This window comes from Sitophilus oryzae, unplaced genomic scaffold, assembly GCF_002938485.1.
Source record: "Sitophilus oryzae breed Bouriz unplaced genomic scaffold, Soryzae_2.0 scaffold_882_pilon_pilon, whole genome shotgun sequence".
Taxonomy (NCBI): Eukaryota; Metazoa; Arthropoda; class Insecta; order Coleoptera; family Curculionidae; genus Sitophilus; species Sitophilus oryzae.
In genome coordinates this window covers 914,182-940,699 of record NW_022147508.1, presented here as the reverse complement: position 1 = coordinate 940,699, position 26,518 = coordinate 914,182, and the positions used below count along the sequence as shown (strand labels likewise).

At 32.3% G+C, this 26,518-nt stretch overlaps 1 protein-coding gene across 2 annotated transcripts; it reads left to right on the top strand.

Moving 5' to 3' along the window:
* Nucleotides 1-457: 457 nt before the first annotated feature.
* LOC115890572 (facilitated trehalose transporter Tret1-like) lies at nucleotides 458-26,518 on the top strand. Of its 2 annotated transcripts, XM_030910841.1 has the most exons (4): nucleotides 458-599; nucleotides 659-924; nucleotides 14,039-14,241; nucleotides 25,027-26,517. In XM_030910841.1, exons 2-4 carry the CDS (start codon nucleotides 717-719, stop codon nucleotides 26,155-26,157), a joined length of 1,542 nt encoding a protein of 513 aa, XP_030766701.1. In that variant the 5' UTR covers nucleotides 458-599; nucleotides 659-716; the 3' UTR covers nucleotides 26,158-26,517. The 2 variants fall into 2 exon arrangements, with proteins under 2 accessions (XP_030766701.1, XP_030766702.1); XM_030910842.1 differs by having other exon boundaries at nucleotides 481-924; nucleotides 25,027-26,518.

Below are 26,518 nucleotides of genomic sequence, written 5' to 3'. Positions count from 1 at the left end.
TATATCAACATTATGTCCTATTCTACTTTGTTGCGTAGATACAGAGGGATAAAATATTTTATTTTATTTATTGAAATTTTCTTCTAAAAGTGCTTTTAGTGATTCGAATAAGTTCTACATATTTTAATGCTAAAAAAGTATCGACAGATTCTTCAGGGACGTGTGTTATCACTAAAATATTTAAAAAAACTGCCTTTCCTGTATTTTCTTAAAAAAAAGATCCAGAAGATTAGTAGAAATTATTATTTAAATCCAGAAGATTAGTAGAAATTATTATTTAAAAACAATTCAAGAAGAAGGAAATCGTATACCTAAAGTTTGTCCACAACATAATCACAGAAACTGGTAAATGACGAGTAAACAGGTTTGCTTCAATAGGTTGACCGACCATTTAATCATGTCCAGTGAATGAGTAAGTAGAACCAAGGCAAAATATGCTAGTAAGAGAGGGAAGGATAACAAAACTATTTTATACACGTTATCTCAGTTGTATACTTATTAACAATACCCAGGTTTTACCAATACCGACGCTACATCAGTTATTGTGTGCATTTTTTATGTATTGCAAATACAAGTTTAATATAAAATTTTTCTCTTCGGTAGGAAGTGTTAAGTTACCTATATCGATAGATAAATAAAACGAGTTAATTAATTTTAGAAAATTTCTTAGAAATTTAAAATACACGTAACTAAGTGAAATTTGCATATCAGAAAAAATGGTTTGTTCAGAGAATATTAAGAAAAACGAAATTTCAAGTCTAAGAAGAAGTTTTCCCCAAATAGTGGCTGTTATGGTTAAAAACATTCTTCTGTTAGTATATGGAATGAGTTTGGGCATGCCGACAATTCTCATACCGCGTCTGTCACAAAGGAACGATACATCAGAGAGTATTTTTATTACCGAGGAAGAAATATCTTGGATAGGTGAGATATAACCAGTTTATTTTATTTACTTATGATTTATTAACGGAAGTTATTATCTATGGTAAATTTAAGTTTATATTTTTTGAAAGACCAAGGTTGCAGTAAAAATAATTACGAAATACAATCAGTTATTTTTTTAACTGTACCTACTTCTTTATATGATCTGCTAATAAATAATTAATGAGTCTCTAATTTTGTTTAAATGGCATGTATATAAATAAATTATAGGATTTGTATCTAATAAATGTAGGTACTTTTTTAGTTAATAAAGGTTTAATTAAACAGCGATAGTGGTAATTCTAGTATAGAAATGAATATTGTCTGAAATACTTATGTTTAGTCAGAAAACTATTTATATCTTTTTATAAACTAAAGGCGACCACAGACACAAAACATTCTTTGAAATATGTACGTGCGTTCAAGTAATACGCGTTCTACAGTATATCATACCGTTATCGTCAAAGTGGAGGCAACATCTGTCTAAAGGCCCCCATACACTTCGGTCATGTTTTTCGATTTTAACCGTACAGTTAAAACCGCACGGGTAGAGAGCACAAGCAAGCAACCTTAACGCCATTCCCCTATAGGAGATGCAAGACCTTGTCGTTGGTGGGAAAGCTCCTAGTCGGGTGCTAGGGGAAATCTCCTCTAGAACTATGGCTCGGTCTAAGAAGCTAGCTCACTGTCTTGTCCCTGGCTGTAGCCAGGGAATTTCACTAAGACATATAACGGTGCCAGACGGGGCTATCCTGTCCGCCATACCAGACAGTAGGTTGTGGTCATGTCTCATGGGTAGAGGGTGTGGGGGGTATTGGCTTAGCCGCCCGTATCAAGAGGAGACAACCTCACCAAAAATCTAAATCCTACGATAGCAGGACCAGGTCAAAGGGATGCGTGGCTAGATAGAAGACTACTGTCTGTACTGGTCTCAACATTGGGGCACCAGCGAGCACCCCATTGTATTTACCCCTTATTTCTACATGCGGGGCGGGGCTCCGTAGGAATGGATCGATTATCCCTAGCGACTCGTGGGAACACTATGAGATCTAGTATTAAAAACACCACCGACCGGTGAAGCTGTGGGAACATTAACAATGAAAGCCTCTCGCGATTCTGGGCCCCCTTGCGACACTGGGAACATTTTTAACAATGAAAGTTCCAAGTGACCAAACTCAAAGGGAAGTTCAGGAGAGGCGGCTGGCACTTGCGCGAGATCATCCTCCACAAGTGGCACACAAGCTACCACCTCGTCCAGCAAGGGTGGGGAGCCTACCTATAGAATATAAGTGTCACAAGCTACCCGGTCTTGTCGACCCAGAAGGAGCGAGGAACTCTCATCTCTACTCCGGCAAGGAGAGAAAAAAGCCAGGATGGAAAGCCAACACCGAGAAGCAAGCAGGGACGTATCACCAGCTTTGCGACTAATGGATAATAAGTGAAAATGGCGGTACTGCCAAAGGATTACCAGAGGTTGCACTGACCACCGACCAGTAAACGGCTCAAGAAGAGACGATACTGGACGAAGTATTGGCGACCGAATTGCTAACACAAGGATCTACAAAATATGGGTCAGCTGCACTTTGCGGTGATACACTTTCGGGTGGTCATGATCCTCATAGATTGTGTGCCTCAAGAATCGGCGCATTGGTTGGTGGAATATCTCTTAAAAATTGGCAAGGGCCGGCACTGGTTGCAGGGAATGTGAAAACATCTCAAAAGGGACGGCTATCACATCTTTCTACCGAGGCGCAAGGGAAAGGCACCGTCTTGTCCAAGCCCAGAATTTGGCGAGTCATCAACTCGATGGAAACACTGGACGCACGTTTCGCTAACCATGTTAGCAGATGACAGCAGATGACAGCAGATGACCAAGACTGAGTCTTGAAGTATATTTATTTATATATCTGTACTAACTATATTTTTTTCTATAATACATAATTTTAGATACAACTATTTCCAGCAAAAAAAGTCTTGAAAATAGTTAACTTTGGAAACGCAAACAAAACATAATTTTACTCACCAGTAGAGCCAAAATTGCCTATTACACCAGATACGGTATCGCTCCGCCAGCAATTTTTAAAGGTTAGGTCATTGTCCCATGTTTCATCCAAATAGATATTTTCGAATTTCGCGTATATATTTATATCTCTCTCTGCAATATAATGGGCCGCTCCATTAATATTTATCTGTTATTTTGACCTTTACGCCAAAAAAATCCATTTGATTTTAATAACCCCTTAAGCGTTTCCCTGCCAAAAGGAAAATTCGATTCTTCCTGCAATTTTTGCAAAAGCTTTCTAATTGTGGGGACGACTTTGAATTTGAGATAAAATCTATTTATAAAATTCCTGACCACTTAGAAATCAAAGTTGTCGAGCTTTTCAATAGCAGTCTCACGTGGTCGTTCCTTTCCAGGGCTGGATAACATTTTATCGGGGTTAGTTTCCAGCCTTTTTTATCTTATGTGTGAATTATTTTTAGCCGATACGCTAACTCCGGTATAAAGAGATATCCGCTCAAGTTTACGTTTAAGCGGCAACTTAAGCGAACTCTCTGTAGCTTCTTCGTCGCAAACTCTATTATGAACACAAGAAAATAAACCAATTGAGATTTCATCCACGTTTATTTATATTCATTTTAATTTAGATAAAATGATTAGTGGTAAACTTAGTTTATACTCGGAAAAGCTGAAAGGAAGTGAAATGCAAGAATGGCTAGAATCTTCTATAGATGCAAGAAAAGAATTATCTACATTACAAGTTAAAAATAAGGAACTTGAAACACGACTAAAAGATCTGGAAGAAAAATTCAATCAATGTAACACCAGCGTTGAAAACCAATGCAACCTTCAAATCCCTGTGACATGCAGAGAATGTGTGAGACTCCAAGATACTGAAAATAGAAAAATTAAACTAAAGAAAGAAGAGACATACCACAACTTTCAATCAGTATCTGATAAGGATTGGGAATAAGTATTTGGAGAAACAACCTCGGTTATTAGAAAGCCTATTGGAGAAGTTTCGGATACTTGGGACATAATACTTCCATGTAATGAGAACCTAGATTCTCCTTACATGGATATAAACAAAACTATAAGCGATTATGGTGGGAAAACTGGGCTTAGAAACCAATAAAAAAAAAGTGGCGAAGTAACGATGATGTATCACTCAATAGGATTTCCAGACAATGATGGTAATATTTCAAACATAGATTGGTGGATATATTGTCCAATCATGGAAGATAAACATTTTGAATGTAATGAAGATGACCACTGCGTTTTTAATGCCTTAAAAATAATAAAGTGCCACATGATTGATAACCACCGTACTAAATTAGCGATACCAGAAATGAATGGACCGAGAATCATAAAAATGCTTAAATTTTTGTGTATTGGAACTTCAACAGATCTTGCAATTTATAAACCCAATTTAGAAATATTAACAAACGAACAAGAATCAAAAGTTCTAAAGACCAGAGTGCAGAAACAGAGAGCAGCGCGAAATTACCTACAAAAAAAATAACTGGCGAAAATATCTTGGTACAAATGAAAGATAAATCATATGCCGATTTACTGAAGACTATAAAAGCAGCTGTTAATCCCAATGAATTAGGAGTGGACATAAAACATTTAAAAAGAACAAAAAATGATGGGCTACTGCTTACAATAATTGGAAATGGAACCGACAGAGCCGAGATTTTAAAAAGGGAGCTACGAGAAAAGGTGCCAGGTGTGGTCGCGTCTCTACTCACCAAAAAGACGATTCTGCATATCAAATATACTGATGAACTGGTTGACGAAGAAGAAATAAGGGAAGCTATAAGAGATGCAATAGGTGCAACAAAGGAATTTAAAATCAGGGCAATTCGTCATGCTTTTGGAAATAAACGAAATGCGACGATAATTATTAACGATGATGATGCTAGATGCTAGCAAGCTAATAGAAATGAGAACAATATAAATTGGATGGTCAAGCTGTAGGATCATCGAAAGAGAGAAGGAAGTGCGATGTTTCAGATGCTGGGAGTCTGGGCATGTAAAAAAACAATGCACTGGACCTAATCGCGAAAAACTGTGTATGCGATGTACCAAAGATGGACATAAGATATCCGAATGCACGTATCCTCCATATTGCATTAACTGTAAAAAAGAAGGCAACCAAACTGACCAAGCATCATGTCCAATCAAGACATCTAAACAGGGTAATGATAAAGGGCATATATCTTTAAGCCAACATGAGAATTCTACAAATAAACACTAATAGAAGCCGACCAGCGCATGATATTGCTTTGGTGACAGCAAAAGATATAGGTGCGGCAATTTTGATTGTAAGCGAGCCAAATCGAACTGCCATTAAAAACCGAGCAGACTGGATATGCGATGAAAGAGGGGATACCGCAATAACAATTATTGACAGCAATATACCAATACATAAACAAAGCCAGGGCCGCGGTTACGCATATGTTGCCTCAATAAACCTAACATTCTACAGCTGTTACTCTTCGGGAAACAATGACATTAATGACCTGGATGATATTCTTTGGCACATAGGACAACAAATTAAGAGCACAAGAGAAAACGCCATTGTTGCCGGTGATTTTAATGTCAAGTCACCGCAATGGGGAATGAACGTCACAGACAATCGAGGCAGGTCAATGGTAGAATGGATGGCAAGCAATGATCTCTGTGTTGTCAACCAAGGGGATAAGCCTACTTTCCAAAGTAAAAATTATGGTTCAATACTAGACCTCACCATAACTACTTGTAAAATGAGACCTAACATACTAAGATGGGAAGTTAGTGACTTGGAATCCTTAAGTGATCATAACTACATATTTTTTGATATCTCTGAACAAAGAAAGGCGCCCTGTGGCAAAAGGAAGCTCAAATTTAATGGATGGAATAGTAATAAAATTAATGAACAAAAACTCGAAGAAGCGATAGGCAATGTGTCCGATGATCAAACTGGACCGCTGTCATCAAATTTCTCAAGGCATCTTGCAAAGATCTGTGATAAATGTATGCCAAAGAAAATAATTTATACAAACCGCAAGCCAATGTATTGGTGGAATAATGACCTGGCAGAGCTGCGTAAGGACAGTATTCAAAAACGAAGACAGTATACCAGAAACTCAAGAAGAAATTTAGGACAGAATAGTGAAGATCTCTGGGAGGTCTACCAAACAAGTAGAAAAAAATTTAGGGAAGCTATTAAGAAGTCCAAGAAGTAACACTGGAAAACAATTTGTGATGCTGTTGATTCTGACATATGGGGCCAGGGGTACATAATTGTTATGAAGGGATTAGCGGGTTTTCCACCTAAGCTGAATCTTACTCTAGATGTTGTAGTAAATATAGCAAATTTTTTGTTTCCGAAACATAGACCTGTGATATTCAACTGTGATAAAAACTCAAACTTTGTTGATTTTAGTCTAGAAGAACTAAAAATAGCAAGCAATAAATTAAAAAACAAGAAAGCCCCAGGACCAGGACAAATACCACCTGAAATAATAAAGGTGTTTGTCGAAAAAAAGCCCGATTACGTGTTGTCAATTTATAACAAATTAGCAATCGAGCCGAGTTCCCGACTGCATGGAAGATAGCAAAACTGGTTCTGCTGAGAAAACCTAACAAACCACCTGAAAACATGTCATCGTATAGACCGATATGTCTATTAGACGTCGAGGGAAAGCTGTACGAGCATCTATTATTGAGCAGGCTACAGAGTGAGTTGAATCGCACTGGTGGTTTGTCTGAGAAGCAGTATGGGTTCAGAAAAGGAAGGCAGACTGTTGATGCAATTAATCGGGTACGCCTGATTGCCGAGAGTGCAGAAAAGTATTCTCATGCAAATCGCAGATTGTGTGCTATTGTTACAGTTGACGTTAAAAATGCTTTTAATAATGCTTCATGGTAGATTATACTCGACAAACTGAGAGAAAGAAAATTAGACGAAAGTTTAATAAGTCTTATTGGATCATATTTGTCGGACAGAGAAATACTACTACACACTCAAGATGGTAGCAAAAACCTGCAAATTACCAGCGATGTACTGCAGCGCTCTGTTCTAGGACCGACCTTATAGAATGAAATGACTTATTAGAGATCAATATGCCGCCAGGAATAGAACTGGTAGGTTTTGCAGACGACATCGTAGTTACTGGCACGGCACAAAATGAACAAATACTCATGGACGTAATAAATACTGCACTACAGCGCGTATCAAATTGGATATCAATTGCAATACATCACCTGACTATAGCTCCAGAAAAAACCGAAGCTGTACTTTTGACCAGAAAACGAAAGATAGGACCCATTGCCTTAGAAGGCGTATCCGTTAACCTAAGCAATGCTGTGAAATATCTTGGAGTATGGATGGACACGAAATTAACATTTGCTGAACATATATCGGCTGTCATTCTGAAAGCAGAAAGAACTCTGAGAGCATTATCTGGGCTGATGCCAAATATAGGAGGTCCAAGATCCTCAAAACGAAAATTATACTCGAGCGTGGTTCATTCCCAAGTCCTCTATGGATCTCCAGCATGGTTTATGGTAACTTCCAATAAAAAGCTTATGGTCAAACTAAGCAGCTTTCAAAGGGCGGTTGCTATCAGGGTGATAAGCGCATACAGAACCATATCTACAGACGGAGTTGGAGTTCTAGCACGGATACCGCCTATGGAACTCCAAATTATAGAACGGCGCGAAAGGTACACAGGAGTAGGTTCAACTATAGCGACGAATAACTTAATGGTCAAGTGGCAAGGAAAATGGGACTCAAGTAGTAAAGCTCGATGGACCCATTTTCTGATTCCGGATATAGAGATATGGCTTAACCAGTGTCATGGCGAAGTAGACTACTACGTTAGCCAGTCTCTATCTGGGCATGACTGTTTCAATAAATACCTGCACAAATTTCGTAGATCAGAGACCGCTGTGTGCTTGTACTGTAGTGACGAAGATGATGCGAAACATACACTTTTTAATTGTAGCAGATGGGTAGGGCAAAGAAGACTATTCTGCACGGAAACTGGAAAAGTTTTTAACCCGACAAATATTATGGAGTCTTTAATGACCAAAGAAATATGGGACCTGGGTTACAAAACTATTAGACAGATTATTGAAACCACAGAACGAGAACATAGACTGAATAAAGCCGTCCGGACCATATCTATCCCTCCATAAAACTTATCTGTGATATTATGCTGTGATATATACTTACCTGTGATAAATGTTTACCTGTTATATGTACTTACCTGTGATATATACTTATCTGTGATGTATACATACCATAGTTACCTTAACTGCAAGTTTAGATAAAATATTTAGGTAAAATGTGGGTGCTTTTCATTTTCTATCCAATATTTAATTTTAATATTCTAATAATTATATTATTATTATTCTACTTACCTATATAAATTAGCTATTATTTCTCTTGTCTGGCTATGTAGCGTCTTACCCTTAACAAATTTATTCATTTTAAAACACAAATATACGATCAAACTTAATATTAATAAGAGAGAACAAGATAACAAAACAATAAAACACAACTTAACTATTAAATATACGAAAAATATAGGAATACAGTTTAGGATAACCGGTATAAAATAATGAAAGAAAGTAATAATGGTCAAAAGAATGACACCGCCACTGGATATTTCAATAGTATTCAATATTTCTGCTCTTTTCAGAAGAGACCGTGAAGTTGGGGATAAAACTAGCGAATAGGAAAGGTGTAAAAGTTAGCGATGGGAACTATCGAATGAATTAGACTATCGAATGGTTAATGAATGAATGATTTCAACTATCGAATGGTTTTATTCGAATAAAATCATTCATTCATTTGTATACTAAAGCATATGTGACAACCTCGCCGTGCGACTAAATGGTTATCGTTGAGCCACGACTATCGAATGCTTTTGATAAATGAAATTTAGTATTCGTTTGATTTTTTGTATGCGTCAGTGCATTATTAGTTCTTCCAAATTTTTATAACTTCGCCGTATAAATACTGTGCTATTTTTGCGTTTATTAAAATAGTTAAAATACTAAAATAGTAGTTGTTTTTATAATTTTATTTATTGACGATTGTGTGCATGTGAGGTGGTCAAAATTTTTCCGAAAATTTGTGTGATTTTCCGTAGCCCAATCTTTCAATTATTTAATTTTATATGATATATGGTCTATTTTTTAATGGGAAATTTTGAGAAGTAGCAATTTTTAAGAGAGATGAGATGAACTTACAATTAATTTTAAAAATACATATTTGTATTTTGGATGTTATAATAATATGACTTAGTTGAACTTAATAATCATATTTAAGTAATGTGGTTAAGTAAATGGGGGGTTATCGAACTCAAACTATGGGGTGAGATAATTAAATTGAAAGTTTTACACGTGCCAATTTAAAAAAAAAGATAACGATGTTTGTATTTTGTTTATGCCAATTCTCTTATATTTTTAAAGTAAATGCCAGTAAAAGTAAATATTATTTTTAAATAATAATATAAAGTACCTAATATAAATAGTTTTGATTTCTAATTTTTTATTAATATTTTCCTTCCATTACACTGCATGCTTAGAAAATTAATAAATGTTTATATTTCATGATTTTAAAATTTGTTGTTAATATAACAAATTAGTTCTGTAATTAGTATTATTTAATAAACCAACGTTGCCACACAAAAAATTTAGAGACTATATTATATTTAAATAGGATCTAATATAAATAATTTTGACATCTAATTTGTTGTTTATATTTTGCTACTACTTAAAAAAATGTTTATATTAAATTATTTTAAATTTTGTTGTTAATAGGTATAAAAAATTATTACTGTTATTATTATTTATTAAACCAGTCTTTGCTTAAAAACATTAAAAATAATTTTCCTACATCCAAAATAGCAAGTATTATTGAAGTGTAACAACAGAATATTAATAATAAAAATGCAAAATATATAGACATACTATCCCTAACTAACTAAAGCCAAACAATAATATTCTTTGCTAATATCAACTAATACCAATATATGGCAACAGCGCCCTTCATAATGTATTTTCTGTGTAAATACGAACACCTCAATAAAAAAAATAATGTGTCCTTATCTTTATCTGACTCCGCAAAAAATGAAAGATGCCGGCTTCTTTCATAGCATTGCCACCGACCGCTGCCGGGTTTCTCGGAAAGAAACCTATGCCGAGCGACAACTAAAATCCAGTTAATGTTTTATTATAATCGATCCTGACGAATAAATGAATTTTATAAATGAATGAATTTTATAAATGAATGGTTTTTGCTGCCGAATTACTAGAATACAATATTTCAAGGCAGTTGACGGATCTATTCGATAATTTTTATTCGAATAGTTTTCAACGAATGTTTTCTTACTATCGAATTATTCGAATGAATTGCAACTATCGAATGTTTCGATAGTATTCATTCGATAGTTCCCACTACTAGTAAAAGTCATGGCAACCGCGTGGTAACAAATCCTGTGACGTACTCTCGCCAATCATGTTCGATGAATAGGCAGCCATGCGCGGCGATGCCGGCTTGCCGATGATATCCTTGAAAAATCTTCACCTTTCATAATAAGCAGATTATACAGAATGAAAGAAATAAGTTATTAAATAAAACATATCGAACAATATTAACTACAATTCAAATTCCTTAGTAATATACGTCAGAATATATGCTGATTTATAGTTCATGCCTGGCAATTTTGCAATTTTATAGATAAACGTGGCAATATCGATTTTTTTTCTCGCATTCCTTCCGTAGCTTCAGATCCGCTGGTCAAACAATATATTTGGAAAAAAACATTTTTTACAAATACTTTGGTACCACATACTTGAAACATACATTGCACTAAAGATTGAAATTTAAGGTACTATTTTCTTCAAGAAAAAATACCAAAAATTTGAATATGCTAGTCGTTCTACTCAGAATGTCATTTTATATCAAATAAAGTTAAAAAATACAGACGTGCCCATTAAAAATCAAAAGTTGTAGTCATTTCCGGTGAAACAGAAAGGGGCCTAAAATAATTGAATACGTCAATCAATCCTGATTTATGTCATATAACTAAAATACAAAATATTGTTTTTTCTGTGAAAAAAATAAATAAAAAAGTTTAATGATCTTTTCTTGAAAAATACCCGGTATATTATTTCATAATAGGTATAAGAAGGAAAGTACTAAAAATATTATTCACTTTTCTCGTTCATTTGGAGATCAGAGAAGACATATTTTAAGTGGATGTATTCTGACTTCAATTTTATCTTATTTTATAATTGATGATTGTGCTTTTATTTTAATTTATATTATTATAACTTTATAGTAAAACCGAGAGTAAAACGTTATATCTAAAATCTTGGAACATACAGTTCATTTATAAACCTTAACATTATATTACTATGTATAGAAATAAAATCTGGAATTTAAACGATGGATTAGTTGTTGGGCATCTAAAAATTAACAATGGAATTCCATTATTCTAAGAAATATCAAACTAATAACATTTTAATAGTAACGATATACAAATCCGAAAAATTCCATTAAAAACAATTTCAATCTAAAGTGTTATTATAAAAATATTAATAAATAGTAATAATAAAAATCAGTATTTATACATACTGACATAGAAATAGCAACACCTCGTAATTGTAAATATATTTTATTAAAATTTTAGCAAGTAATTGGGATTATTGGGACAGTTCATGTGAATACTAATATTTTCAAACAATTTTTTTTAACTATAGACTAATCAATAACTATTCAATATCTTTTTATAATCTATATGATCAATAAAACTGATCTTAATATTTTATATTTAAGTTACTTTTAAGCAATGTGAAAACTGAAATTTGTTTAAAATATTAAACAGCATTGTATATTTTATTTGAAATGCACAGATAAAAGATGAACTATGAGACATAAAATAATATGGAATGTTCTAAAATGAACCAAAAAACATAAAATTGTAAATAGTAATCAGGATGGCCTGATCTTTTTAGCAGGTGTGCAGGAATCCGTGGGCGTAACTCACTTTAGATTACTAAGAATCTCTATACCTACAGGGTGTCCCAGGCTGAGCGTCAGATTTGAAGTTTCAAGAGAAGTACAATATCTAGATCGGATTTTTTGCACATTATTTTTTCACAACGAGATCTATCGATTACAAATATTTTCAATATGGTGGCACTTCCGGAAATACCGGAAGTTGACAGCAACTTTCTTATTTTAAATGGGTGCCCCCATTTTTTATTACATATATAAATTCTCTGTAAAATTTTATGAATATTGATATCGAATACTCTATATCTAACATTAACCGTTTTTGAGAAAAAAAATATTAAAATATTTTAAACGGGAAAAACTGCCTGTCAAAAATATGTGTATGTGTATAGCCTAAACGTCAAATTTAGTGATTACCACAGCCACTGTGCCATAAAAAGAAGATATGTGGCTATCTATTTCAAAAATTAAATCGTTCGAATGTCATATAGTAATGACCGCAGCTGTCATGGAATTGAGCGATTAAAAAATTATCATAAATATTTTTTTTCAAATGGAAACCCACTTTGTTTATTTCACTAGTGATAAGACTCTTCAATTCGTTACTTTTTGTCTATACATGTTCCTATACCTAAAATAAATCGTTTTTAAGTTTATTAAGTGGTAATCCCTAAATTGGACTTTTAGGCTATACAAATTTTTTTGACAGGTAGTTTTTTTCGTCCAAAAATTTTAAATATTTGTTTTCTCAAAAACGGTTAATGATAGAGAGTGTTTAACATCAATATTCTTAGAATTTTACAGAGAATTTAAGTATGTAATAAATGGGGGTACCCATTTAAAATAAGAAAGTTGCTGTCAACTTCCGGTATTTCCGGAATTTCCGCCATATTGAAAATATTTTAATCGATAGATCTCGTTGAAAAACAATGATGTGCAAAAAATTTCCGATCTAGATATTGTGGTTCTCTAGAAACTTCTAATGCACGCTCAGCCTGAGACACCCTGTATATCTATACAATTATATCCATTTCTTGAAAAAATCCTGGGTATTTTGCCACTGAAAAAGAAATACCTATAAAAAATGAAAAAGTTATTTTTTGTAAAATACCACTGCGTAGTATCCAAACGTAAAACATCTTTACACATCCACTGAAAAGTACCCGACCTTTATGAAATTTCTTGTAAAGATTGTAATCAGAAATATGTTAAACTAGAAGATCAATATTAACTAGAACATTTAGCTCAGATAAGATATGGCAGACCGGATAAATCTTGCGTTGCTGAACATATTGTTGATAAAGAACATTGTATAGATCTTAATAATTTAAAATTAATTAAACAAGTCTCAAATAATTGCAGGCAATTATATGCATATGAAAGCATCAGAATTAATAAATGTGAAAATAGTATGAACAGAGACAACGGTCCAATTCCTTCAATATTGAGCATAATGTTACCTTGTTCAAGATATAATATAAACTCAAAATTTGCATTTTCTTATTCAAGATTCAAGTCTTAGAGCTTTTTATCTGATCGATATTTCGCTCCATAGAGTTGAAAATTGCAATTTTCGTCGGTGTGTACAGTACAGGGACACACACAAACAGCTTTATTCTTTTAATTTAATAATGACATTGAAATGAAACTATATTAACAAAAAAGTTTATATAAATTTCTTACAGTCAAATTTATCACAAAATAAATACATAAAGTCAACAAGAACATAATAATATACCAAAGTCACATGCGCAGGGGATAAATTTAAACGCGGCAATCGGAAATATCTCTTAGACAAAATAATTCATTTTGCGGAACAGGCATTTTGCGGATTATTCTGACCGCACTCTAAAAGAAAAAACCATGTTGAGTCGAAAAGTAACTCATTTCGATTTCACCTGAATTATGTATATCAGATGTTTGGTGGCATTTTCTGTCTTATAGGTATTCTCGATTTTTATATCTCAAGATGACACATTTTATAAATCGATATTTAGGAAAAGGACAGAAAAGAAATAGCAGGATAGTATATTATGCTTTTCTTCCTTTTCTCCTACAATATACTATAAGAATTAATAATTTTTTGTTTCTTTCAGGATCCTTGAACTATTTATTTGTACCGCTGGGATGTCTTTTATCAGGCATCTTAACTCATCTGATAGGTAGAAAACGATCCATGCAGGTGATAAGCGTTCTCTTATTCAGTGCATTTCTTCTGTTCTATTATGCATACAAGCCTTGGCATATATTTTTTGCCTTATGTTTCACTGGATTTACTGGAGGTCTTCTTGAAGCACCGGTAAGTATATTTAAAAGATAGAGATTTAGATTAAGAACTTTTGGTGTTACAATAGAAAATGATACGGAATTACAATTTATTATAATATTGTGGACCTCCGTTTTCTTTGAATCATTGTAATTTTCATCAAACTCTACAATAAACTATAAAAAAACGGTGTCTAGACGAATGGAGAATGGCAATCGATGATAATTTTGGCGATGTCAATCTCTAGACGTCATTTACCAAAAACTGACATAAAATTTGTTAAAGTTAACACTAATTAGAGGTATTACATACATACAGCCAATACTCGCTGACGAGTATTTGACACGCATCAGAAGATGGTCACGCAAGGCGTTTTCATTTATGAGCTTTTCTGTGACTGAAAATCCCGATACATGATGTTATCTGTCTACCGCACTCCGGACATTCAAAAATCTCATTGCTTTGTTGCCTCTTTACTTTTTGGTTGTCGCTGTTAACTGAGTTTACAATTCTTCTCCATTCCGTTCTATTGTGAGCTGCTTCTTCCCACCCATTCTGCTTCTTAATCCCCTTTAAGTTTTCGTGGAAAATATCCTTGTACCTTTTGAGTTATCCATCCGGCCTCCTCTTGCCGTCTACAAGCTACATAGAGAGATTAAAAAAGGGAAGACCGACATTTTCCAAAAAAATATTTTATTCTCAAATTTTAAACTACTTTATTAAGAAATCATTTTTACTCAATATTAAAAAAGAAAATACAACCTTCCAAAGGTCATCATAGCTGGACCTCCTTAGCCAAAATTATCATCTATTGTCATTCCCAAATATTCGAGATATTATATAACAGATGTCTCTTCAACAGTAAATTTTAATTCAAAGCCACCTAAAGCTAATTTGCGTTATATTTTAAAATTGAAAGAAAAAGCCATTTGTAAAATTTGAGAGAAAGAACCATTTCTGTTGCATTTAAATTATTTTTTATATTGTTATATTAGGCACGTCAGTCATAAGAAATACCCTGCATAAGATAATGAATTTTCCTTTATGTAGTTATTTTGTTAACTTTATTTAAGGACACTAAGTTTTAACCTCTTTACGGATATATTGTTTTTGCAGCATGGCAACACCGCATAGTCCTTCAAAGAAAAGTACCATATGCAGAATTTTATACTCAATCCAAAAAAAGTACGGTTGCATTTAGAAACAAACTTACATCATTACATTTTTATGACACCCTGTATACAACACAATATTTTAAGGATACTCAATTTGATAAATCATGCAACAAATATTGTATAGAACTTCTTTTGTACTTACGTCAACAACGACGACACTGGACTTACTCGGACTAACAGCGCTTTCAGAGCGGAGCGTCCTCGCTGACCGTCCGCGAGTTCCATGAGTTTAAATGAACAATTTCACATGGGTCGCGTATGCTCCATCCAGATGATTTCGTCTGACGGCTATCTTGAAAAAACAAGCAGCGCAAAAACAGCGCGGACGCTCCGCTCCATCTGAACGCGCTGTAATGGGCCACCCTGTATATGTTTAATGTTTTTTATTTTATCCATGAAATTCTAAAAACATTCTGTGTATAATGTTCTATGAGTAAAATATTTAAAAAATGTCAATTTTTGAAATATTCAATCAAAATATCATTTCTGAAATCATATTTGCATTGCAATGCCGATGTAATTTTAACATTAGCCTGTATTTTAGAAATGATTGTACTCTGTTCATCAGGGCCGGGCGACCCGGGCAACCGCCCGGGGCGCCGAATGTGAGGGGCGCCACGCCAGCAAGTAAAATATTTAAAAAAAAAAATGTTCGTGGTATTTTACTTATAACTGAAAAGCTATCAACTTTTTTGTAAATAACCCTTCTTTCTATAATTCTTGTTTTTATTAATTTTTTCAACAATAAACTGTTTTGGGTCAAGAGCTAGCAAAATTGACAGTTTTAGAGTGACCGCTCAAAAATGCACTTTGTCTACTACCCACACCCTTTATTTGTTAATGGCTGATCTGCCCTAAATTTATATGAAACAAAAATTCAATTCGCAAGAAGCTAAATAGGATCCCGATATCATTATCAAAAAAAAGCTTGTACGTTTGCCTCATTAATTTATTAACAGTAGTGAGAAAAATATCAATCTTTTAGTGATTTTGATTGTTCAGTATTGAATATGTAGTAATACATGGTAAATGGTAGCAGAATCATAGAAATTCTCATTAAAAAAAGACAAATGAATGCATCTCAAATCTCAAACACTGTCTGATCCTCATTTTGAAGCCGACAAAACTGTATCTCTGATCATACCTATACTGATTCTGCACGAAATAATTGACTGCGAAAAGAAAAGAAGTTTTTCTTAAATTCTCATAGAAAAATAATGCAATTGCTTGCAACTAAATAGTAATGTTTTCAAAGATCACTTATACTTACCATTTATATATACCGGGTGCGTCTCAACACTGGCTCACTCTTATAACTTGTTTATTTTTTCAGATGAAAAAACGAGATTTGGTACGTTAGTATACGACATAAATTAGGATTAATTAACGTATTCAATTTTTTTTATCGCTTCCTCTTTCACCGGAAATTAATAAAACTTTTGATTTTTAAATGTCAACCTCGGTATATTTCTACTTTATGCGATAGAAAATGACAATCTGAATAGAATGACATATCATATGTCAACTTTTGACATTTTCGCATAATATGGTTTATTTGAAATTGTAACATACGGTTCATAACGACAATTTGACCCGAAATATCAAGTGTTTGGTACAAAATTTTTCGTATAAAATTCTTTTTCCAAATATGCAAATGAACCACTTGTTCCATTTGAAAAAATTGGCATATGATTAAAAATACGATTTGGGCATTTTTTAACCCACCAGGACAAGACACGAAAAACATTAGACGATCAAATCTATTTTTCCAAGGCTCCTTGTTTAAAAATTAGTATTTTTAACACAGCCATGGCACTCTAGATTGAAATTTAAAATACGATTTTTTTGAGCAAAAATGTCAAAAGTTGACATATGATATGTTATTCTACTCAGAGTGTCATTTTTTATCGAATAAACCAGAAATTAATTAAGCCATTTAAAAATCAATAGCTTTTCGTTGAAACGGAAAGTGACCAAAAACAATTGAATACGTCAATCAATCCTAATTTATGTCATATATCTACTAACATACCAAATATCGTTTTTTATCTAAAAAATTAAAAGAGCTATAGGGGTGAGTCACTTTCAAGATGCACCCGGTATAGAAAAAACAACAACCGCGGACTAAGATTGAACGAAGAGAAGAATTTTGAAGTACCTTTAAGTGAAATTTTATTGTTAAAGTAGCATAAATATACTTAGCTGTTATGTTAACATGTTAATTATTGGGGAGGGGGGAGGGGCGCCAGGTAGGGTATTCGCCCGGTCTCAATATTTCCCTTCCGCCGGCCCTGCTATTCATGATACTGTGTCAGAAAATCATTATTTGAATAATTTAACTACCATTGTTATTTACAACTTACAAATATTATAGTCAATAAGCTATTGGCATTTACGAAGAGTCATAAACAAATGTAACAATAGATCGTGAGAAACTAGAGCACTACGAACAATGAACAAAAGAGTCTTATCTATGATATTCCATTAATTTGTTTTTTAATGCTCTCGTAAATGTATGATTATCTGTAATTTTTTAGATATTTTATCATTTATAAATTACTAACACGTTTTTCGATATTTTTATACACTTAGATTCATATGTTCGAAGAAAGCTTAAAGACGGCTGGGGAATGTCAGTCGATGATAATTTTGGATAATAAAAATTAAAAAAAAATAAAACTTCAAAAATCAACAATAATTAAAGGAAGATTAAAAGAGATTAGAACGTTTCCAGACATACAAATCTATTTCCATAAAATTATTTTCCTCGAATTTAAATAATTTTTACTCAATATAAAAATTATTTATCCAACAGCCGCTACTTATACGCAGACATTACTCACATGTATACATGCATATAATAGTTATTTATGGTACTAGTGTGTTATCTATCATATGTTATAACACGCGAGAGCCATACAAAATTTTATCCAACAGCAGAACTGTTGCATGTCCAATCTCTAAAGAATAATTGATTTAAAAGGATCTACCAGTTCTACTTTCATTGTTGCGAATTAATAAATTATCAGGGTGCGTTTATGTTACTATGCAATATAAGCTTTGTTCGGGTTCTCGTTATTACCGATTCTGAACCGTCCTAAAACTCTGCAGCGCGTGCGCAAATGAAATAATGTCATCATATTTCCTTCTGCGCATACTCATCACAGTTAGGACGGTTCAGAATCGGTGATAAGAGAAACCCGAAGTAAGCTATAGATGTGCGTTTTGTTTTTTTGTAAATAATAAATAGCACTGACATTAAGACGTCGTTTAGATAAATCGCGATTTTTTAACGATAAAATAGTGAATTATTAACCAGCAAGTCAGATTTTAAAGAAAAATTATTCAGGAAGATCTTCCGCAAGAAACTATTAACCAGGCTGAGGCGGCTACAGCACAAATACTGCCAGAAAAGTCTCGTAGCGTATATGATAGGGAATTTATAACACACTAGTTTGTTATAACTTGAAAAACTCACGCGTGTGTTATTTTTTATTTTATATGCATGTATACATGTGAGTAATGTCAGTATAAGTAGTGGCTGTATGGATAAAATAAATAATAACACATGCGTGATTTTTTGAAGTTATAACAAACTAGTGTGTTATAACATCAAAACCACACCATTTCATAAAAATAATTAAGTTTTATTCATAAATTACTGATTTAATTATTTATTTAAATTAACATTAACATTAAATGAAAATGATTTTTTTTGTATATTCAGAAATTGTAAAACCTTGTAGGTATGCCTCCAGATGCTGTCCCTCCACCGCTTGAAATAGGCTCTGTTATTACAACGGCTCGTTCTGAAACACGTACAGCACCTTGAATCTTTTACGCTATCTCTATTTTATTGTTGATGGACTCTTCGATATATCCTTCCGCAACAGTTGCGGATCGCCATCCTCCGTGTCTTTTTAACGTTGTCATGTTCACTTCTGCATTCGCCAGTAATGTAGCGGATGATCTTCTCATACAATGGCCAATGTATTACTCAGGATGTTGTAGGCCCAAGTACTTGCGGAAGATCTTCCTGAATCGTTTTTCTTTAAAATCTCACTTGCTGGTTGATAATTCACTATTTTATCGCTAAAAAATCGCGATTTATCTAAATAACGTCTTAATGTCAGTGCTATTTATTATTTATAAAAAACAAAACGCACATCTATATTGCATAATAATATAAACGCACCCTGATACCCTGATAATTTATTAATTCGCAACAATGAAAGTAGAACGGGTAGATCCTTTTAAATCAAGTATTCTTAGATATTGGACATGAAAGAGTTCTGCTGTTAAAAATAAATTTTTGTATGGCACTCGCGTTTTATAACATATAAGTCACTTGAGAAAACATTCCCCAACGTAACTTATATGTGTGTATGTAAGATACCACACTAGTACTATAAATAACTATTGTAATTTGATTGTGACCTTCATAAGGCCGACTAATGTTATTAAATCAGCTAATTTTTATTAAATCAAAAAATTTTCCGAGCACTTAAAAAAGGCGATATCTATTGTTAATTTTTTTAACACTATTGTAGAAATAAAATAGCATGAAATGTACAACGATTTTCGTAGTTGAAATAATGATCATGTTACGTGTGATTATCTTGCTATAATAATGCTCGACAATTCCCTCTAATCTCGTAGGAATTTTTTATATAAATATCTTGAGGATTTTTTTTTTAATTTTTTAGATTTAACAGTAGATAGTCAGAATATATGTTACAGATTTTTTTAAGTTCCCCCATTCCGATATTTTACATTGTGGACGGTATACAGGGTCTTAAATAAGTGCAAATATTTTTAGGGGTAGTATATTCCGATCCCAGGAACACGTCTATGAGGGTTTTTTGCGAAAAAAGTTTTTTGTAAATTTGTAAATTTTTTGAATTTTTTTCGGAAATTTTCATAATTTTTAGTTAAAAACATAATTTCTTGATAATATGGCAACATAGGTAGTAGATAAAATTTAAGAAAAAAAAACAGAATAGATGCAGTTCTCAAATTTTAACCACAAAACATTTTTTTTTAATTTTAAATGTAAAATAACTCGGTAATTTTGGACTAGTGATGGCCATTACGACTTTTTAGTGAATCGAATCACACGATTCAATTGAACGAACCGTATTGCAAGCAATGAATCAATTCTCACCGCTCTTATGGATCCGTGCTGGCTACGTACGATTCAATTGAACGAATTGATTGATTTTTTTACGTTTCACTTCTAAGCAGTGAATCGAATCACACGATTCATTTTTAATACTCATCAATCTTGGTCCACCTCTATTTTGGACTTATTTAAAAAACGGTTTGTCAAAACCGATTTATTCTGTAAACTTTGCCATTGGTTCATTTTTTATCATAGCGAATTTGCGCATCTGAATATTATACCTTTTTCATTTTATATTTATTTAAAATTTTGCCGTATCTCAAATACTAGCATTCTTCGTTATGACGAAGAGACGTACAGTACGTCTGTCCGTTCTGTGGCTACGGGATATCCGTGAGAGGGGATTTTCTATTGAATAAAGTAAAAAAATACCGAGGGTGCCATTTAAAAATCAAAAGTTGTAGTCATTTCCGGTGAAACAGGAAGTGACCGAAAACAATTGAATGCGTCAATCAATCCTAATTTATGCCATATACTAACATACCAAATCTCGTTTTTTTTAAACTGAAAAATAAAAAAGTTATAGGAGTGAGCCACTTTTGAGACGCACCCGGTATTCCAACCCCAGAAACACGATCGCTAGATTTTTTCGCGAAAAAAAAAATTGAAAATAATAATTGAGAATTTTTTGAAAAAATTTCTGGAATTTTTTTTTTAGTTTTTAATTAAAAAACATAATTTCTTATGGTAATAGATTAAATTTACAAGAAAAAAAAATGCAAAAAAGATACAGTGACTCAAAATTTAAGCAAAAAAATTTTTTTTTAATTTTCAAATTAAAATAACTCGGTTATTTTGGATTTATTTGAAAACAGCAAAAATAAAATATGTTTCTTTTGTCGAGATCTACCAACCCTGAAAATATTTGCACTTATTTAAGACTCTGTATATTAACACCGCTTACAAAAACAAAATAATATACTTAACATTTTTTTAGCCGTCTTTAATTGCCCATTTAAATTAAAGTCTGTCCATCTGTTCAACGAGTCCGGTAAGTCCGGTAAGCAATCCAAACAGTGACAGAAAATACAATTTACTTGAGAATTATAATATTTATACATTTATATTCAAGGGTTCTATCAAAATTTATTTTTAAATGGTATATAGTTCAAAATTGCAGAAAAAAAAATTGCTTGTGCACTATGTGCGCAGATTTGAACTAAAACTTCATTTAATTGCTGTTAGCTATTAAGTTAGGGATTTGAAGGACATGTTTGTAAAGGTGTAGTTTGAAATGTTAAAAAAGTAATAAATTTAAAAATCTATTAAAAAATGTCTATATCTATGTGACGGATTCATCTCTCGAAAAAAAATCCTTTATGGGTATTTCGCCACTGCACTGCAGCTACAAAACACTGCATCACCACTGCATCTACAAAATAAAATAGTTATTTTTTGTAAATACTTCTGCGTTAAACCTAAACGGCCACTGCTTGTCAGAAGTTATGTTTACAGTTATACAAATTTGCCTAACAAAGAAAAAAATGCTTAACGTTTCGGAAAGTTTATCTCTTTCCATCGTCGGAAGCAAAAAAATACAAAGAATAAAGAAAAAACTATTTAAAATATTTAAATTCAACTATTCGAGAACACTTTACTTTTTTAAAACAGATACGTCTACAAGAAACCGTTGACGTTCTGTTAAAATGACATTATATCAAGTTAAACTTTAAAATTAACAATTACTACCTGATAACAGTTACTTAATAAGGTAAAACCAAAAAGCCCCAAACTTTCTGTATGATTATTTTTAAATTTTACGTATGTTATGTTTATTTATGTGTTAAAGAACATTTAAAATCAAAGAAGCGATTGCCATACATTACGAACATCTACAGATGCATGAGCATTTATTTTTATTAGATTGAATTAACTCTTTTATTTTTCTTTTTTGTTATTAAAATTTATTCTGTGCCCTGTGTCCCATAAATGCTGACAAATCTTAGATTTGTGAAAATCTCCCTTTCTTAAATAATATTTATGTTCTTTAATTCTAACATTTAAGGGTCTAGATGTTTCACCAATGTAAAAAAAACTATTTATTAATGCGTAGAAAACTATTTTTTACGCGTAAATAAATAGTTTTTTTCGTGTAACAAATAGTTTCTTATAGCCTAAGAGCTGACGACATATTTAGAGAACATATTTTAGGCAAGCTAGAATAACTAAAAATGTATAGTTTATTAACTGGTGAACCCAGAATCCTAAGTCTGGCTGGGGGGTTGGGGTTATTTCGCTACTGCGCAACCCATAACATTTGCAAAAAAATAAATCCAAAAAACGTTCTTTAGGCAACTTGAAATTTATTTATTCTTAAATTTTAGCATCTATTTAACCTAGAAATAAGTATGCCAGACTTTTTTTTTCGGGTTTAAAGTGTAACCAGACCATTCCAAATATGTTTAATTATTATACCTGGAAAACATACTTTAGGCATTCTAAAATTTTTACAGCGTGTTTATTAGATGATATTAAAAAATATGTGTTAATTGCCAGACGAATTCAATGGGATTTAATACTTGCCAGACGCGAATAAAGATTTTAAATGAGCGCGATAAGAAAGTCTTATGAGTACCTATAATAAGCGCGAGAAAGATAGTTTATTGAGACCCGGTCGGCAGCCGATGCGGCTGACGTAACAGCATTTTGGAGTCGTAAAAACTTAAAAAAAACTAACTAATATGGAATAAATAAAAAACAAACATTTTTTTTAATAAAATGTATGATTGAAACCTTTCAATAAGAAGACTTTTAATTTAAGTATTTTGTATCTGAAAGAATAAAATGACGAATAATTATTTAAAATTAGCATAATATAAAATATATTTTTTTCAAACGTCACAAAAATATAATTATTATTATACTTTTGTGACATATTATATTATTATTAATTTTTGCGACCTGATTCACAGTATAAAAAAGTCATTTTAACGCCTAAGCATAAAAGTAAAGCACTTTTACTTACTTTTGAATCTATTTAGAAAGATTAACAATGGTAGGTACTTTAATAAAATTCCAGAATACTTATTTTTTTAGCACTGTACATGGTACCCTTTTGTCGGAACTACGTTTTCTGGTAAAACCACTTCTTTAAATTTTAAACCATGTTGTTGGGGCACTTTTAAAAATTCTTTGCATTTTTGTAGCCTTCATCAAAAACAATAACTTTGTCACTAGTAACTTTTTTACAAACTACACAACTTAAATGTTTTTATCCATTGTGTTTTAGTAGTTAGTAACGAAATTAGTAGTTACTAAAATATTTATTTGCAGTAATTATTCTAAACTATTTACACTATGCACGTCAATATTTAATTTATAAATACATATTTGTACCTGGTAACTTAATTCCAACAAAATAATCTCTAAATTAAAAGCCTGCAAATAATTGAAATGAAACCGAAAAAAAAATTGTTTTTATGAAAATTTGAAGTACATACTCCAAAATACTGTTACATCAGCCGCATCGGCTACCGACGGGTCTCAATAAACTATCTTTCTCGCGCTTATAGATACTCATAAGACTTTTTTGTCGCGCTCATTTAAAATCTTTATTCGCGTCTGGCAAGTATTAAATCCCATTGAATTCGTCTGGCAATTAACACATATTTTTTAATATCATCTAATAAACACGCTGTAAAATTTTTAGAATGCCTAAAGTATGTTTTCCAGGTATAATAATTAAACATATTTGAAATGACTGGTTACACTTTAAAACCGAAAAAAAGTCTGGCACACTTATTTCTAGGTTAAATAGATGCTAAAATTTATGAATAAACAAAGTTCAAGTTGCCTAAAGAATGTTTTTTGGATTTATTTTTTTGCAAATGTTATGGGTTGCGCAGTAGCGAAATACCCCCAACCCCCCAGCCAGACTTAGGATTCTGGGTTCACAAGTTATTAAACTTTTTTTTTTTTGTTATTCTAACTTGCCTAAAATATGTTCTCTAAATATGTCGCCAGCTCTCCGGCTATTACGTCTAACAAATAGTTTTTTACACGGATTTTTTTTTTGAGGGTGTCAAATAGATTTTTACGTGTATAAAATAGTTTTTACGCGTAAAAAATAGTTTTTTACGTTTCACTTCAAAAAATTTTAGAAACAGATTGTGTCTGAAAACATTCTAACATACAACATTAATTTTTGACAAGTTCTATGCCAATTTTTACTAAGTGAGGCCTAGAGATCGGCCTCGAAAAAATTATTATCGATTGTTTTTCCTCAGCCGTCTTTGACACAATTTTGTTACCGCCCGTTATTTATTGTACACATCCTAAAATTAATTATGTAATGTAGAAAAAAAAATCGTGGATATTTGGGAAGAACTTGTATAACTTTCCAAAAAAAAACACAATTTTTCTTTTCTACATACTAATTACGGAGAACAAACAATAATTATTATAATTAAGTAATTTTTACCAAACGTAAATAGTATATAATAACGATGTATTCTCTTTTAGACTATGATTTATGTCGTGGAGATAACCGAACCTGACTTAAGAGGTGCCCTAAGTTCTACATCTACAGTAGCCATCCTAATTGGAATTATTATGTCATACGTATTGGGTACAATCTATCCTTGGCGAACAATGGCACTTATAAACGCGTGTGTTCCTGTAATTGGATTACTGCTTTTTATAATTATTCCTGAAACTCCTTATTGGCTACTAGAAAGGAGAAGAACTAAAGAAGCAAAAGAAAGCATAGCATGGCTAAGAGGATGGGTCAACATTGAAGAAATAGATGAAGAATATAAAAGTATTTGTGACGAGTTGAGTAAAAAGACAACAGAGGCGTTTTATTCAAAAATAAAAATATTTTCAAAATTGACTTTTATAAAACCGTATGCATTAATGTGTTTGACGCTGGTCTTGGCGCATTTTGGTACTACCCCTATCAATGTTTATGCTATTAAAATTTTTGAAGTGCTACAAGTACCCATCGATACTTATCTTGCTACAATTTTAATTGGCATTATTGAACTGTTTGGCTCTATTCTATTAATATTTCTTGTTAGATATTTCGGAAAAAGATTATTAACATTTGTTTCATTATTTGGTGTTACTATTTGTTTTTTATGTGCAGGATTCTATGCTTATAAGATTAATGCTACGCACATAGAAACTCATAATTTCATTAATGAAGATGTCTCAAAACAATATAATTGGATCCCATTAGCCGCTATACTATCAATGGGGTTTTTCAGTTACCTAATGATTTACAGCCTTCCATGGATAATAATGGGAGAAATATTCCCTAATGAAGTACGGGATACCGCTGCTGGTATCTCCGCAAGTACTGGATATGTCATCGGCTTTTTGGCGAACAAAACATTTTTAGATATAGTAAATCTAGCTGGACTTTATGGGGTTTTTTGGTTTTATAGTGGTATAGCAGCATTGGGGTGTTTTATGCTATATATTTGGTTGCCTGAAACCGAAGGTAAAAGCTTACAAGAAATAACTAACCATTTCTCTGGTGGATCGCAATTAAGCAACCAAGTTAAAAGATATAAGAGAAAAGACGGTATGGGAGCAATAAATAATGGATTCGAAAAAAGTGAAAGTGATAAATTTAGCACTCGTATGTGAAGTATGTAAAATTGAAATGTAATCTGAACCTGCTTCATATTTAAATTCGTAATATGGCAAAACTTTAATTCTAATGTTAAATATATTTTTATATTATGGGTATATAAAAAATAATTTTATATTTTAAAAATGGTATTATATTTACTATAAATTTATAACTATTACGAGTTAAAACATTTTAAATTACTCATCAATAGTACATCAATACATGTTTTCAAAAGTAAAGTTTTGTTTTTATGATTTAATTGCGCTACTGCTATTAAAAGAATCATAATATATTACTAAAAGATATTTAATAATAGATATATGATCAAAGCAAACCTTTGAAGGAGGGTAAAAAGAACAATAACTCACAATCTTT

Bases quoted from the DNA above. Each gene is read 5' to 3' on its own strand.
- LOC115890572 (XM_030910842.1), top strand. From the start codon at position 717: ATGGTTTGTTCAGAGAATATTAAGAAAAACGAAATTTCAAGTCTAAGA. The intron at 925-14,038 runs GTGAGATATAAC...TGTTTCTTTCAG, and splicing joins GGAAGAAATATCTTGGATAG to GATCCTTGAACTATTTATTT. The intron at 14,242-25,026 runs GTAAGTATATTT...ATTCTCTTTTAG, and splicing joins GAGGTCTTCTTGAAGCACCG to ACTATGATTTATGTCGTGGA.